Source organism: Heliconius melpomene, chromosome 20 (genome assembly GCF_056956725.1).
Source record: "Heliconius melpomene rosina isolate 202511_hmr_F chromosome 20, ASM5695672v1, whole genome shotgun sequence".
NCBI lineage: Eukaryota > Metazoa > Arthropoda > Insecta > Lepidoptera > Nymphalidae > Heliconius > Heliconius melpomene.
Window position 1 is genome coordinate 2405373 of NC_140408.1, and position 17956 is coordinate 2423328.

The 17956-nt window shown below is 32.9% G+C and overlaps 1 protein-coding gene across 2 annotated transcripts in view; it reads left to right on the forward strand.

Moving 5' to 3' along the window:
• The window catches only part of LOC146527502 (uncharacterized), a 65240-nt gene extending 56232 nt beyond the window's left edge, over window positions 1-9008 (forward strand). For both annotated transcript variants that reach the window (XM_085205127.1, XM_085205128.1), the window contains exons 6-9: window positions 1314-1450; window positions 6401-6581; window positions 6953-7104; window positions 8873-9008. In XM_085205127.1, the coding sequence (XP_085061253.1) occupies window positions 1314-1450; window positions 6401-6581; window positions 6953-7104; window positions 8873-8982 (580 nt within the window). In that variant the 3' untranslated portion in view covers window positions 8983-9008. The remainder of the gene's footprint in view (window positions 1-1313; window positions 1451-6400; window positions 6582-6952; window positions 7105-8872) is intronic.
• The last annotated feature ends 8948 nt before the right edge of the window (window positions 9009-17956 follow it).

A 17956-nucleotide genomic window follows, 5' to 3' on the forward strand; every position in this document is an offset into this window, starting at 1 on the left:
TTATATAGAAGTAGCAGTAAGCTTCGGTATAGAAGTATATATTTTATGGTTTTTTGCTTAGTTAGGAGTGAGAGATTTGGATTAGAAAACTTATTTATTTTTTTGTTGTTTATATATCTTCAGCGAAGTAAAGTAAATCTATTCTTAAAAGCTTCTATATTAGTTTTACTTAGTTACTGCTTCTTAAAGTAAGAAATGATTTTGCGAAAGTTCTTTAAGTAACTGTATCTACCAACCTAATATATTTTTTTATTTTCTAATCTGTTCTTTCTTCTTTAGTGTTAAGACGAGAAGATTCCTCACTTACTACAAAATTCTCGGAACATAGCGTGTTGAGTGCAGAAACTCAACGCTGTGTCTTGTTACTAGAGCAAAGAAATTAAATTATTAAATGATTCATTCCTTAAGGAACTAAACCCATAACCGTCGCGTTTTAGTAACACACTTATGCCACTGCACTACGACGACCTCACTAGTAAAGTTGTGATACCGATTTTTTCGAAAATAAATATTGAATTTCTTAGCTAATATCCAGTGTTAAATAATAAAAACAAATAAAAGATAAAATCAAACAGACATATTTATTCGAAATTCGCGTAGAATTTAATATAAAAACAAAAAAATATGAATTCAGAATTATACTTTTATTACTAAAGTAGCCGATCCTAAGTAAACTGACTAAATTATATTTACACGGCGCAAATTGTACTCAAACTGAATAATAATAAACAATTTAAACAATCTTTTAATTTTATTTATTTGTACATTTCTAAAATGTTAATTATTTGTTTTGTATTTTAACGCCATCATGGCTCATTTTGAGTAAATGGTTAAATGAATGCGGCTGTTTTGGATTATGAATCAAATTTGTAGTAAAATTTATATATGGAAGATCAGTCGCTCTGGTAACGAGGTGAAGCGCGGTGTTAAGTTCCGCGATTCAACACGTAATGCTCTCACAATTTGGCTGAAAGTGGGGAACGGAGTGTCTTAGCACTAGGTTTCAACTGTGTGCGGGATACAACGTGAAGCTAATTTAATTTATCCACAACTTTGTTTCCATGGCCTTTAAAACGTAAAATGGAAAATTTTGTTTTTTCCGTTCTAGTAGGAATTTCTCGTCCTCTATACTGCAAAATTTTCTTGCATTGTCTGTTAGTCCTCAGTAACGAACAAATTTTATATATTTATTATAATGTAACCTATAGATATACAAATGAAAATTATCACATCATACTGGATTTTGTTTTTATCACACAAATTTTAATTTTATTTTCTAAGTTTTTATTCTAACTAATAATAAAATTTCGTAGGTATTCAGCACGCTTCATCCCACCAGATATATGGAGATTAGAAGTGAAAGAAGTTAGGACGTCTGACGCTGCTTTCTACGACTGCCAGTTGTCCGCCCACCCGCCTAGGACAGCTCGTGTCACCTTGAGAGTACCCGGTGAGTAAAATTTCTGTACTATTTGTAGTATTGTATTGGTATATCAGTATATTTCGAATTTAATATCGTTAATTCCTTGAGAAACATTTTTTTTTAAGTTTTTTTAAGTTATCATAATTTTATCACTAAAATAGAAATTAATATCGAACTTTTATCGTTTTGCAAATACAAAAATTAAGGTTTAGTTTTAATTTAAACTAATCTCTTACCTAATTGAATCAAATGTTTTCACATATACAAATATTCTGTGAACATTTCAAAATGAAAATCTATCAAACTTATTAACCGAAAATCAGTTAGATTACCGCAGGCTCGTTCGACACCCAAAACCCTTGACTTGTTAATCCTCACCTAATCCTTGCTTGTACAAAATTCTGTTCAAACTACATTTGTTGTTTGAAAGCTTGCGGAAAAGAGCTTTAAAAGTTTCAAATGCCTACACAAAAAGGATGAAAACAAAATACCCATAACTTCGTAACCTCGCTTTCGCTGTAATATTATATTTCTGTATTTTTCGTACATGACTGTTTATATAGGATCGTTGTGATATTTTTTGTTAATAGCAAGTTGTATTTCGTTGAATTATAAATATATAGGTTTTTATTCATAAGGCTATCGGTACTATATGGTGCAGAAGGATGGCGTAAAAACTGTAAGCGAAATAGTAGTGAGTTCGATTCCCGTTCAGCTGAATAAAATATATCGTTTCCTCACTCTGGTAACAGAAGAAAACGCGGAATTCTGCCACTCAACACTCAATGCCTCAAAAATCCGCGGAAAGTGGAGAACGGAGTGACTTAACACTAGACTTCCTCTGCCTACCTTGCTATATAGCATGAAACTGAAAAAGAAATGTTTTCTCCTGAACTTCTACAAAACATTATTTACAGCCAATACATACCTAAACGGTACCAGAAAAATTGGCCGACACCATTTTAAAAGTTTCAAAAACAAAACCTAACTTCGTCCATAAATAATTTTACGTCCAAACAGAAAAGTTAAAACGTGTTCTGATTTAACATTATCCACTTAAACTGGCCATGTTTGAAATCCTATACACTTCGGGAACTGATCGAAAAACTACACCGTGTACTGAATATAAATCGGGTACCCTACTAAGAATTAATGGGGATCTACAGCCGTTAGCGAATTTGTATATATTTTTTTACTTCATTCCTGAATTATCTTCTTGGCCGTGCGTTGCCAGAATCTCCTTTCCTACTCAATTTACCCTACTTTGCAAATCTTTAATTTCCTATGTGGCTAGTTCACTGGCTGTCGTGTTCTTCATCAAGACTTCTAACCACCGTTGTGATTCAAAAATCAATTTGCCCGGAAACAAGAGCACCTACTGTATAAACTAACAATAGAGTGCGAGAATGACTACGAATCCAAACTATTAAGCATTTAGTGCTTCAAGAGTAAACGCAAAAAAAGTTAAAACTCCAATTGCAATTTTAATTTCAATTCATTTAAAATTCTTCAAATATGAAAAAAATATTAAAAAAATACATATTATTCGTTCAGATGTTTACACAGCTGAATTACCCAAAAAGATTTCGAAAAAAATAAACATTTCGCTAGCGATAATAGTAAAACATTACGATACAGTAGCTCGTAGTAGTAACAAATAACTTTCGCGAAATGGCAACACCCTGTACAGCGGGTCAATTCGTGACACGTGCGGGCCGCGACCCATGTCCGACCCAGGCGTAAACGCCGATTTTATTCTGATCTTTTTTACCAACTTCAAAGTAGATATGCAAAGTATCCTATACAACCTTGAATGTCTATGGGGATTTGAAACAAATATCGTAAAAATTTGAGTTTCATATTGTTTGTTCTAGCAGTTTGTTGTTTCAATATTTGTTTTTCTGCTTTACGTTGTATCCCGCTTGTAGGCAGGGTAGGCAGAGCCTAGTGTTACAACACTCCGTTTATTAGTTTCCGTCGAATTCTGAAGGCAGTGCGTGGTGAGTGGTCTAGCTCAACGCCGCGCTTGCGTCGACTCTAGAACGAAGAAATGAAAATATGAAATATTCCGATTTCCTCGAGTGGAAATCGAACCCACGACCTGTCACGTTGATAGTCATAAGCTTATGCTCCTGTGCCGCTCCTGGCTGCTAAAATGAAATACTGTTTAAATGATATTGATTTGAATAGTATTTTATGATATTACAGAATAGTATATTGTTTTAACATGGTTTTATGAAAATAAAATGGAAGAGACTGAATTTGGAAGAGACCAATTGTTATTAATTACAATATTATTAAACTTGGCACCTATTTAAACTTAAAGTGCTCCAATATAATTTTAAGTAGTTTATTAGTAACCTCTGAAGAGTTCAACTATTTAGGCCCCAGAAGTTCTTGAGATTAGCGCGTTCAAACAAGGAAACCTTTTATCTTTATAATATTAAATATAGATAGTGCGTCGTTTCCCATACACTACTGTTTATCTCTATAAACAGTAGTGTATGGGAAACGACGCACTATCTATATTTAATATTATAAAGATAAAAGGTTTCCTTGTTTGAATGCGCTAAGATCGTTCGGATAATACAGAGATCCAAGACACAATGTTTATTTTCGTTAAAAGTAAAAAAATATTTTTTCCTACGCTGAACTACCAGAAAGAAATATCTTTATAGATTTTAAACTAATATGAATATTGTAAACAAAAAAAAATAACGCTCAAATTATAAAGAAAAAATACTAAAAAAGATATATTTTCAAGATGAAACACTTAAAAACATATTAAACCCGAAAAAATACGCATTTCCTCGTAAAAGCAACGATCCAAGTTCACTAACGAAGTGTAGTCCTATTTCGTGCGTCCTACGTTGGTCCATTTTATAAGGAAAGCTACGGACATACTTATTGTGAAGTGGCCATATACTTGGATTAGTCAAGTCCATTTATTATTTTAGGACTCATTTCTACTATATGTTTACTAAAGCAAGATAGCCTTGGAACATTTAACTGTAACCGAATGTTTGTTACAATTTCATATTGAAAAATATATAATATAAAAAAAATGTAGATATTTATGGTTGATTGATTAGTCAAAGCCCAGAGGTCAGTTATTAACGCAACAGGTTGTAGGTTCGATTCCTATTCGAGGAAATTCAATATTTAATATTTTCATTTTGGTGCCGAGGGAAATCGCGACGTTGAGTGTTACTACTGAACACGGAATGCCTCTAGAATTCTGCGGAAATTGGAGAGGGTCTCTGTGCCTACCTTGCTACATGCAGAATACATCGTATGTGTACATAAACTTAGCTATTTATTTATTTTTTTTTTTATATTTAATTCCAAACATACCATTCTGAATATAAACATTCTAACGTAATAAACATGTTTCTATAGAAAAATCCCAAAAAAACTCAGTAGTCGCGACATTAATTTTATAAATTCAACAGATTAAAACTTTTACCTTTAGAAATGAGAAATTACCTGTCACATAGGCGGAGAAAAAATTAAATATCATCAATATTAAGCACTAGAGCGTAATACTAAAAATGAAGTCAGAAATCCAGGCGTACCAGAATATGAATAAAATATTTACTGGAGAATCTAAATTGCTATCATAACGTAGGTTCACGCAATAAATGCCCCACAAATTAAAACTTTGCCTATAAACCTTAAATTTATATGATAATTTTAATTAATACACGATTTGGTCGTGGTGTAGATTACCTGCAATTTAGATGGAAATTATACTTGTTTATTTGTAATATAGGTTTAATATAGGATTTAATGTTTAGAAAAAAAAAACAGAAACTAAGTGACGTTAAGTTTAAAGCAAAAGCGAGTCGTGCGACTCTAAATGACAGGTCTTCGATTCGATTCTCACTCGAGAAAATGAAATAATTTATATTTTCGTTTTTGTAACGTTTTTCATATTCATATTTTGAAATTATATTCTCTTCTTTCTTCGCCCCAATTAATTAAGAAAAGAAATAAAAAATATATTGTCCATAAAAGGAAACAAATTTGATAATACATAACAAAATTATAAGGCGTGAAAATTAATATAATATTCTCCTTAATAATGTAATATAAACTGTCAGTTTTAATGTTTGTACAGAATAAACTTCGGAATAAAGAAATTGAATTTATTAAGCTGCGCATAAATTACTTAAGTACTGCTTTATAAGCCCTTAATGATCACTAAGTTTATGAACATTAAAATTTCTTTTGTTTATGTTATTTGTTTTTTTTAGCTTCACGCTATATCCCGCAAATATGAGGGTAGGCAGAGGGAATCTGGAAACCTTGCTTAAAGGCACTCTGTCCCCCACTTTCCGCCGAAATCTCGAGGTATTGAGTGGCGGAACTCAACGCTGTTTGTATTATACGTAACGCTTAGTTTTTCCCTTTCGGCTATATATCTTCTCGAGCGAAGCCGCAGGTAAAAACTAGTACAAAATATGTACTAGAAAATTCATCATGCAAATAAAAAATAATTACAAACATTTTACACTAATTGCTTTGATAAGAAAATGTAATCAAAATCAAATAAAATGTTTCAAAGGTTATCCCGGAAACAACAGTAAAGGTTAATTAAAAGCATTCGTCTTAATATTGCAAATAACTTAATTTTGTATAAGTAAACTCAGATTTATACTACACAAAAACATTATTAATCATAATTAAATTTTCTTTTCTATCTTTTATTCTAAATATTTTCTTTATGTACATCAAAGAACTGGAAAGTTTATTCTACATGCAAAGTGTAAGCAAAGACAAGTTAGTGTCACAGCACTTCGTTCTCCGTTTTTCGCCCAAATGCGAGATATTACGTTATCAATGACAGAACTCAACCCGCCTTCTTAATCACATTGTGAACCTGACGAACCCCTAACCCTCGGATTTACAGTCAAACAACCGCTGCTCCACAAAGGTCTGGCTATCATTATAGAAGTATTTACTTTTTCCAAACAGAGGTATCAGTCCGCATCGTGGATGGGGCGGGTGCGGAAGTTTCGGAACAAGTATGCGAGTTGGGGAGCACTGTGGCGTTGAGGTGCGAAGTGAGGGGCCTGAAAATGGAGGGTGGGCCCTCTTTACTATGGTACAGACGAGATGATTTGCTCAACGATGATACAACTAGAGGAGGGATTAGGTAAGTATCTTTATTTTTTTAGACTTTTTTTTATTTCAAGGCAAAGATATATAAAATATTTTTAGGTTATTAGCGTCAAATTGAGAATAGATGGAACCTAGTATAGAAACACTCCATTCCCCTTTGGATACTTCTGTTCCTCTTTCTGGTGAATTCTTAATGCCGGAATTCCACGCCGCACTTTATCTTCTTACCAGACCGAGGAAATTAAAATATTAAATACCTCAATTCCTCAAGAGAGAATCAGATCCATAGTAATTATTGTATTAAAATATTATTGTAAATAAAAACGTGAGTGCGCTGAATTACAATATTAGTATAAATTGATATACAATTTAATCATAAAACTTGTATTAAATACAAAATTTCAGTGTCCGAACAGAATTTGGTTCGAATGGGGCCAATTCAGTATTACGGGTCGCTCGTGTGAGAAGTGACGATGCTGGCCGCTACACTTGCAGGATAGCGCGAGCGCCGCCCCCCGGGCCTACCCCTGCTCATGTATTCTTGTATATTACTAAAGGTATGTAATTTTATATTATTATGTAAAATACTCATATATACTATTACTTAACAATATACACTTTACTCCGTCGTAGCTTCTGACTCGTGAATACGACAATTGTTAAGTTCAATTCCCAATCGGAGGAATGTTTTTTTTCATTTCTTCAATTCAATAACAAGATACAGCGCAGGGCTAAAAGGAGTTCCGCCTTTCAATACGAAATCTTTCGAAAATTGGGTGGTATATAAGGAACGGAGTATCTTAGCACTAGCTTCTCTCTGCTTACCCCGCTATATCCGGGATACAGAGTGAAGCTATAAAATAAATAAATTTTACATTTTCTCGAGTATTGCGTTATGAGTCGCGGAACTCAACGCCGTGCTTTACCAGAGCGAGGAAATAAAAATATTAAATATTTTATTTCCCGGATTATCCTGCAAACAGATTGAACCTAAAACCATCGCATTCACCATCAACCTACACGTATCCAATTGCATCACGACGTAACAATATCGTATAGTCCAATTTGGCGAACAATATCGATATCAATAAAGTGGGGAAAGCGCATGTCTCACATATAACGTAATCGGTGGAAATTTGTTGTGCACAGTAATATTCCTTTGTAACGCTTAGTGTTTCTACCCCAATAAATCACTACCTTCTGTATAGGTAGGTAGAATTAGATAATTGGTGTAGGAAACGAGGAATCTATAGTATAATAGTATAGTCGTCCAATTGTAGTATATTTGGTATATACCTAGATACCCTTATTCGCAAACCAGGTAAATCTGCAAACTTTATAAGAGACGAATATTATTTGTTATTTTTTGTAGACCATTTATTTAAAGAAAATTACTCAATCACTTTTTCAATAAAATTAATTTTATTTAATTTCTTTTCATTTTCCTTCAAAAAAATTTTTTTTCAGCGCCTTGTCTGTATAATTAGGAGGTATGCGAATTAAGGTGGACATGTAAATTAGCAATTTTTTTCGTCAAAAAATAAAAAAATCATATTATATCAAAGATTATTTTATAATTATTTATATTTTTTTGTATTCCCACTCGAAATGAATTATTAATATTAAATATTTTCTTTTTTTCGCTCTGGTGTCGAATCGAAGTACGGCGTTGATATTTAACACTGAACACGTAAAGCCTCCAAAGTTCGGCGGAATGCCTCCAGACTTCGGCGGAAAGTGGGGGACGGAAGTTTCTTAATGGAAACGGATAGTTTCAAAACTAGATTCCCAGGTTCCCTCCGCCTATGTGGGAGACACAGTATGAAACTGAAAAAAAATGGAAATCAAACCTAAAATTTACCGTAAAAAACTTATCCACTACGCCACGACTAGCCCGAAATATAGAAATCACGAAATTCGGTTAATCATTAAAGATACAAGTATATATAAGAATATTTCATATTTTGGGGTATTTTTTCTCATTGATATGAAGAGACTGAACCGTTTAGACATCCTATAGTGAATACTTTGACAGATTTACGACTTTAATAATAAAAAAAATATTATTTATCTGATATAAAATTATAATTTATTGCTTACTATAATTTATTGCTTTTTTTCTATATCTATATATCTTTCAATTAAAAATGCTTTACTTGAAAAGAGTCGGAGTATATGTTTGTTATTACCGCGGAACTCAACTACTTGGACACTAGAGCGAAGAAATGGAAATATAAATTTAAATATTATTAAGTTTAAAATTTTCCAAATATTATTAAAATTTAATTAAAAAATTAAATCTAAATATTATTAAATTAATTCCAGGTGAAAGTTTAGCTGAGCTTCATCAAGGCCAGGACAGAAGTGCGGTATCCTTGTATGTCGTCGTTACTTTGGCGACGTTACTAGTTTTACATACTTATAATATTATGTAATAATAAATTGTTCACATTTGATTATACATTGTGTTTTATTTTAATATTTTTTTAGTCCATAAAAGTTATTTTTATTGTTTTGTGTCCTCCATATAAGAGAGAGTAATAATGTAATGTCAAAACACTCCTTTGGCCTGTTATTTTGTTGATGTAATTATTTTTGCGAGCAGGAGTGCGACTATAAATGCAACAGGTTGTAGGTTCGATTCTCACTTCAGGAAATGATATTTAATGGCAAGGCAAAGCGTGGCGTTGAGTTCCGCCACTCAACACGCAATGGTATAGAATGGTATAGTATAGAATTCGGCGGAAAATGAGAAACAGAAGTGCTTTAATACTGGATTCTCGGTTTCCCTCTGCCTATCCTGTTACGTCCGCTAATCCTCTGGGTCTAAAAAAAATGCCGACAATAAATAAATTTGATAATTTAGAAATAGAGAAAATTTCCAAATAAGCTCCATAAAATATTTTACAATTATACATCGAATTTTATGTTCGAATTTTAGTGTACAATATGTTTTAGCTTTTCTTTTAACCTTCTAATTTGATGTTTTTACACAAGAATTATTATGAATTTACGACCAGAGCTGGAACTATGTACATATTTATGAAGCTATCCTTAGAGCATTAGCCGCTTTATCGACGACTCGATGCTGAGACGGATTTCAATATTCTATTATTCAGGTATTCGCTCCTTATGGTAATTAAATACGAATTCTGAACTGATACTACGTTATAATATTATTAGTTTTAGAATATCGAATTATTATTTTACATTAACATATGTTTGCTTTATAATTTTGGCAAATTAAGGGCTCGGTGGAACGATGGTGGTTGCTGGTTCAGCTTCCACTTGGGAGAATTAAATATATTCATTTTCTGGCTAACTGGTAACGAGGCAAAGCGTGGTGTTGAATTCAGCCACTCTATGCGCAATGCCTTAAAAATTCGGCGAAAAGTTTCCTATGTGGGGAAGTATTATAATAGGAACCGATAGTTCCCATTCTCCCTTTACCTACCCTGCTATGTGCAAGTCTACTAGTCTAATAAAACAATATATACAAATATTTTGCTTATTAATAATATTTTTTACTTTTATTTTAAACTAGCGGCTCGCTCGCGGTTTCACCCGCGTGAACTATGTTCTTATTAATTTCTGTCTCCATGACTACGTCCTAGTGACGTCTATGCTAAATTTGAGACTCCTAGCATTTGTAGTAACGAAGTTTCATACAAACTTTCGACCCCAAAAACAACCCCTTAGAAATCGAATATTGCAAATTCCCGTCTTAGCGAGCACCTACATCCTATAAGTAACTCCTATGCAAAATTTGAGATTCCTAGCACTTGTAGTTTTTGAGATTTCGTGATGAGTGAGTGACCTTTCGATTTTATATATATAGATATAGTACTTTTCCTATTTCAACAATAGCAAACGCTATTTTTCTTTGCTATACGATAACCACATCACAATCTTTGCTTCGAATACATTCTACCCTAAAAATGCCGATTGCGTAATCTAAAAAGGCTAGATAAAAGTAAAAGCTTCGGATACAGCGTAGAAATCCAAGTAAAAAATAGATACTGACTAGAAAAGGCAAGTCACTCGATATTTCTGATCTCTATCGTAGATCTAATTTAGAAGTATTTTTTTAAGTAAAATATTGTCAATTTTTTATATTTTTGCTCTTTTCTACACACTGTATAAACGATGGTTGTAGATTCAATTCCCGTGAGATAGAAAGTTTTTTTAAATATTCTTTATCAGTTTGTACAAAGCCTTTGAATTTGTCGCCAAATATAATTCTAAAATACGCGAAAAGTGTAAAATACAGGCTAAGCATTGCATAACAAAGGCAATACATGTGTAAGTATAAGCAATATTCTTTTCTTTAGCTTCACTCTTTATCATTAGCGGAATAACCAGTAAGAACGGAGAGCATAATATCAAATGTCATCGTACATGCACCACTGACTCTTCATCTTCATGCTCTTTGCGTGATCTTCCACCAGTATCAGCGACAGTCTTTTATTGTAGGTCAAACGAGATATTTCTAAAAATAACCAAAATACTATTGCGAGTTTGTAAAAATTTTTTTTTGTCCGGGACGTACATGCGAACTTCCTAATCTATACTAATATAATAAAGCGGAAGAGTTTGTTTGTTTGTTTGTTTGAACGCTAAGATCTCTGGATCTACTGGTTCAATTTACTTTGTTTTTGTTTTGTATGAAAGCTGCATTCTTCAGAAGTGCTATAGACTATATAATATTACATTACACATATGTACTAATAAATTAAAATACTTTCTAATTTTGTTAATAACAACCGTCGTCGCTACGCGACCGCGTTCGTTACCGCGTCATTTTGATATTCATCCTTATGATAAATAAATATAATAGTCACTTTTAGCATTTCATCTAGATTGAAATTATATTTCTATAGAAATTATATTCTTATATTTCAAGCAGGCGTAGCCTCGTCCGGGTCCGCTAGCCATACATACATCATAGGTACAGGTGTAACTCGATCGACGAATCAATGGTGGTCTGTAAGTACGGATCCTCATTACGTATCCATTTCACCCCCATGTATGCGATGCGATTTTCTGTGGTTCAGCAGATCTTTGGAAATTTGCGATTTTTTCGGAAAAATCGGATTCTTGAAGAAAATTGGCAAATACGTCCCTATTATATATTGGCTCTTCGTATCACAAATCTGAAATCCTGGAAAAAAATCCAGGATATAAATATCCTAAATCAATATTTAGATGGAGCAATCTCCAGAATCCCTTTTATCCTCAGTTCGTGTCAGTAGTATATAAAACCTGTCCGTTGCTCGAAAGATTAACACGGACAAACAGAAAGACAGACACACAAAAATGTTAAAATTAGTTGTTTATGTTTTGGTATCGTGTAAATAACTATATACACTTGGAAGAACACGCTTATTTTCATCTCACAAACAGACATTCCAATTTTATATATATGCATATTAATTAAATTTGTATAAATAATTATATAATAGATTTTTATAAATTAAATGATTCTAATAAAAAATACTTTCTTTTCTATTTCCAAGCAAACCTCATATACACTTTAATATATTTGCTACATTTGCTGACGCCTAACCGAAAAAAATGGATGAGAACCATATTTCCTGAATTTGATTTATTGTATGGTAGACTATTCTTTTTTGCGTTATTTGTTTTAGCTATATAAAAACACATTATTCGTTAATAATAAGCTGAAGAATGTGTATAATTTTTTCATTTCTTCGTTCTAACAACGAGGCAGAGCGCAGCGTTGAGTTCCGCATCTTAACAGTAAGGAATGGAAGTGTCTTAATTTGAATAGAGTATTAGCTTTAAAAAATACAGTCTAGTCACTCTAACACTACTGTAAACGAATATTATTATAGCATTAACTTAATCTTATTTCTTAAATTATATTTATATATAAATATCAGTTATTCAACAAAATATTTATTTAATATACGTTCTTTTATTATAGCAACGGATTGTCGCCGATACGTTTATTCCTCAGAGAAATATGATTTATAGCACTGCAATATTACTTAAAGCAAATATTTATAGTATCCAGTTATAGTGCCCATTTCGAGGTTTCTATTATATAATTATATATTTTGTATCTATATGTATTGTGGTAACGTCTAGACGCGTCTAATGAAGTGAAAATGGGTAGATACTGGCTTAGAATAAAATTGCTTAAAAAACATTGCTTCACGCTGTATCCCTCAAGTAGCAAAAATTGCTTCACGCTGTATCCCGCAAATAGCAAGGCAGACATAGGGATCATAGTGTTCAGACACTCCACTCCCCACTTTCCTTCGAATTCTAGAGCCATTGCATGTTTAATAAAACGTTTGATGCTGCGCTTTGTCTCGAGACCAGAGCGAAAACAATTAAATAATAAATATTTTATTTCCTCAAGTGGGTATCGAACCCAAAACTTGTCACAACTGAGCACACCTAGAGGTGCTTGTATATTTCAAAATTAATTAATTATCAATCTCTAAAAGCTATACAAGCAACGACCGATTGGTTTCAAAGTAATTCGCTTCATTACGCCGTCCCTTCAGTCTCACGTTTATAATTTTATTTATTAGGGCAGCGTACCCTAAATTGTGTTTGTACATTCGTGTCACATAATCAAATCTGTCAATCAACCCAATTGCTATTTATTTTGCTTCTATATTTTCTTTTTTTTTTCGCAATTCTATAGCGTTCTGGCCGTCGAGCCCCAACGGCACAAGGGTGTGACTGTAACGCGACAGTTGTAGGTTCGATCCCCTCTTGAAGTCATGGTGTCAAAACAAAGCGCGGCGTTGAGTTCTGTTAATCAACACGTAATGCCTCCACAATTCGGGAAAAAGTGGAAAACGGAGTGTCTTTACACTAGGTTCCCTCTGCCTACCCTGCTCATTCACTAGCGACCCTCTAAACTAAGAAGAGACAAAGGCACGCGAGGGTACTATTTATTTTATAACAAATAAAATGACAATATATTTGGCGAATCCAGTGAATGCTGACTGCTGTCATGGTCAACGAAGATATTGAGAAGAATATTCAATCGAGGTACTCTTGGGACGTTAACTTAACGGGTAAGTTGCAACGTCGACTGAGGCGGTGAAGCCACGTGGCAACTTTCATACATTTTTTTATATTTCTTTTCAGCAAAAAGTAGAGAAAGATCGACGTAATATATCAGGATAGTTAAAACTTCATCTTAATGTGCTCAACAAATTATTACTTTAAATTAAACTCGGTCTAAAACAAAAAGCTCATATAAAACGAACTCTAGCCGTGAAACGTAAAGCTAATCTAACTTGTTTGCGAAGTGACAACCGACTCGTAGCTTTTACGGAATTCAATTAAACTGTGGAAGAACAATTCAATATACCTTCCATATTTGTTAAGAAATTAATTATTTATATAGGTTAATTAATATATATCTAGGGTATAGTATGTATGAATTTTATCGGATTTTGGTTTTAGGCGTGATCGGTTAAGCTAAGCACCAGAGCGACGAAACGAAAATATAAATTTCAATAAATATTTAATTTCCTCGAGTGGGGATCGAACCCACAACCACTCACGTACAGTCACACGTCGTGCCCCTGCGCCACGACTGGCCTGGTATACATAAATTATATAAATCTTCAATGACAAAAGCCAAGTTATGCTATATAATAGTATTACCTTATAATATTCCCATAACCTATATTGACATAGGCAATTGTTATTACACCCACCTCGCAGTAACTTGTGAACAACCGTCACGTTCAATCCGCTCCAGTATGTAGTTCCAATTAAAAACTTTTGATGAGAATCGAAACTTGCCAAACCGAACTTCTGCTAGTCTTTGTTACCAATTCTTATGCATTTACTACTTGATTAAATGTTGGAAAGTAATATAATTATAAAAGTAGCTTCACAACTTTTCCGTGTGGCTGGGTAATTGGAGCTAGTGTCTCTATTCTCCGCTTCCGCCAGGATTTGAGATATTATGTTGCGCCTTGCTTTGCCTTGGTGCCAGAGCGAGAAAATGAAAATATTAAATATTTTATTTCTCGACTGATTTGACATGAGAATTTTTATAGTCATATGAAAATTCTTTATAATAAACTTTTTCTATATAATGTACTGTCCCCACATTAGTTGAATAAACAACCCTTACCGTAAACAAAAAGGAAATATAAATTGATAACGTTATCACTTAAATTCCTGCAAAGCATAATAAGACAAAATCCTTCCATTATTTTATCTCCAAATATGTCCCTACTTCGTCGAGCTCTGAAGGTATCCTTTATAAGCCCTTTGCATGAAATGTGGATGACTGGAGTAATATCTTACCGTGACAAGGATAGGTCAGCCATCAAATAGTCTTGGGTAGAAAGTTTAATAAGCGTAATGTTATATGCTATATGAGAAGCCCGACTTTGTCTGGGATAAATTAATTTTGTAATATAGGTAAAAGCTTTGAAACAGTATTTACTTATAGGAATTCAAGAGAAACTTCAATGAAAAGACATCCCATACTCCACGTTAAATTATTTTAATAGACATTAGGTTGTAGGTTCAATTCCCACTCTTGAAATGAAATATTTAATATTTTCTCGTTCTGGTACCGAGGCAATTGTGGTGGTGTTAATTTCCACCTCTCAACACGCTATGCCTTAAAAATTCGACGGAGAAAGGAAATGTCTTAATGGCAACGGACTGTCTAAATACTAGGTTCCCTCTACTTATCCTGCTATGTGCGGGATACAGTGATAAGCTGAAAGAAAATGAATTCACAACTATAAAGTATATAGGCATAACAATACGTCATGATTACGCCATTGAATATAAATAGCACATTATAGAAGCAAAAATAAATAAATAATATAATATTCAAAGCAGATTACTCATACTTTTACTAAATGTGGGTGGACATTATAATAAAAATTCTAACGGTATTATAATATAATTTATTTGTTCATCTTTCTTTTTATAATCTTCTCTTATTTAATAATAAAATCGCTTATTAAATATATTTTGTAGTACATCAGGATAGGATAGGAGGTCTGTCTTCTAAGATCAAAATATCTTTGAATTTCGTACAAAAACGGTATCAGCACGACTTCGTTATTAGATCTCCAACATTCGTCGGTCAGCGCGTCGTATGTTACCCTCCTGCCAATATGAAAACAAATATTTCTTACCTTTGCCTATTTATCATCTTTATACTATAAAAAGTAATCTCTGTATACAAATATTAAACCAATATAAGATTCAATGACGTTGAATTCCGCCACTCAACACGCAATGTCTTCAGAATTCGGCAGAAAGTGGAAAACTGTGTTTTAACACTAGGTTCCCAGGTTACCTCTATCTCTATCTACCCACCTGCGTGAAGATGAAAAATAATAACATTTTATTTGATTAATATAGGTAATACCATAGCAATACAAGTTAACATAGCGTCCACCACTAATTAATGCTCCTACACATAAGGGGGGCATAAGGTTTTTTCCTTTTAGACTGTCATTTAATTCAACTGTAAATCTATTTTTACATGCATTTACAAACAACAAACGGATAAAGCGATTTTGATTTAGTTTTTCTATTTGAAAGGTGACTTGATGAGAGTGTTCTTGGCCGTGATGCAAGAATAATTATTTAGCTATTTGAAGATTATCATTTCTTTTCTTATTGTTTGTTTACTTTTAATTCGTTTGTTCTCCATAGGCGAAGAGATCTGTGCTCAACTGGCACGTTCAAAGCGCCATAGCCGAGTTCAATGTTTTAACTATATCTAAAAAAGGAAAGTAAAACCAGATCAAAGTACTAGTTTAGGCAAAAATTTTAACAATACAACCATAATCTTTAGGCGCTTCTAAATAATTTACATTTCAATCGCGAGTATCCCCCCGTGCACGGCAACACCTACAAAGGATATTTGTGGTCGAATCGTTTGATGTTTTTGATAAACCGCTATAGAAAATAATGGCCTGAAGCTGTATTCCAAAGTAAATATTTTCGGCTTCCTTTGTTCGACCTGTTCGATGTTTGTCGACTTTGTGAAATAAAATCTTAGATCATGAAATTTATGTACGAATTAATTGGAAGAAATATATTAAGCATAATTATGGAACGATTTTTGTAATTGTTAATAATTCATAGGTATCATTACTTTCTCTGTCTCTTAATCTAACCCAATAGAAAGAGTCCAGTGTTAAAACACTACGTCCCCATTTGTTAAATTTCTTTATTTGTTAAATAAAGTAAATATAATGTATGTATTTATATTAATTTGTTTTAAAATGAAAGAAAGCACCCACCGCTACTTTGCAGGTTATCAGTTAAGTACCCGCAGATGCTTGAGATAGTTGACAATAAAATGAGACGCGTAAATTGTGTATCTACAATCGTACCTAACTACGTAATTGTCGAGGCTTAGAACAAAATATTCTATGGAAATAGCATATATTCATAATTGTATATTTACATATATGTTTTTTATTTTGATGTAGGTTATATACCTACGATTATCGTTTATTTTTCGTTAATTTTATGTTTTATCCTGCAAATGGAAGGCTAGCCAGAGGAATCCCGGGAACCTAGCGTTAAGACACTCCGTTCCCATTTTGACACTTCCGTTGCCCACTTTCTAGAAGCACTGCGCTTTGCCTCGTTACTACAGGAAATAAAACTCGTAAAAAAAAGTCGTTTGCACATCATTTTAACTTAGTTTCAGTTCTTAATACGACACGTATATGTATTTTATATTTAAACTCTAATTTCTTCTTACTGAGTATTTCGATCTAATAATTTATTTTATTTATTTATATAAATGGATTATATACTAACGAATTCATATAAATTTTACACTGAAAAACTCAAGTAAAAACCTGTTTACTAGAAAAAACTTAATCTCTCTTAACATCTTCGTTCACTATTCTATGTCGTAATTTATATTGCTTACAACACCATTATAACATTGAAAATCCATTAACTATTTGTGTCATACAAAAATAAGCGATAAAGGAAACGGCGTGTGATTGAAATGCTGTCTCTTTTCCACTTCATTATATATATTAACGTATAATAAGGACAAAAACATATGCGTGTTAATAAAATTTCTAGACGAAATTTATACAATTGTTTTACATATTTTGAAATATTTATTTACGTTTATATTTCCATTTCATCGTTATGGTGTCGCAAAAAAAAAACGCGGCAAAATGCGACGTTGAGTTCTGCCACTAAACGTACAATGCCTCCAGAATTAGGCGGCAAGTTGAGAACAGAGTGTTTTATCACTAGGTACCCTTTGTCTACCCTGCTGTGTATACAGGACCTTCAATTTGACAGTTACTCACAACTTCACTTATAGATAACTTAAAATAATATAAATAAATGTTTATATAGCTATCATTAGATTAAACTTGTAGTGGCCAACATACTTTA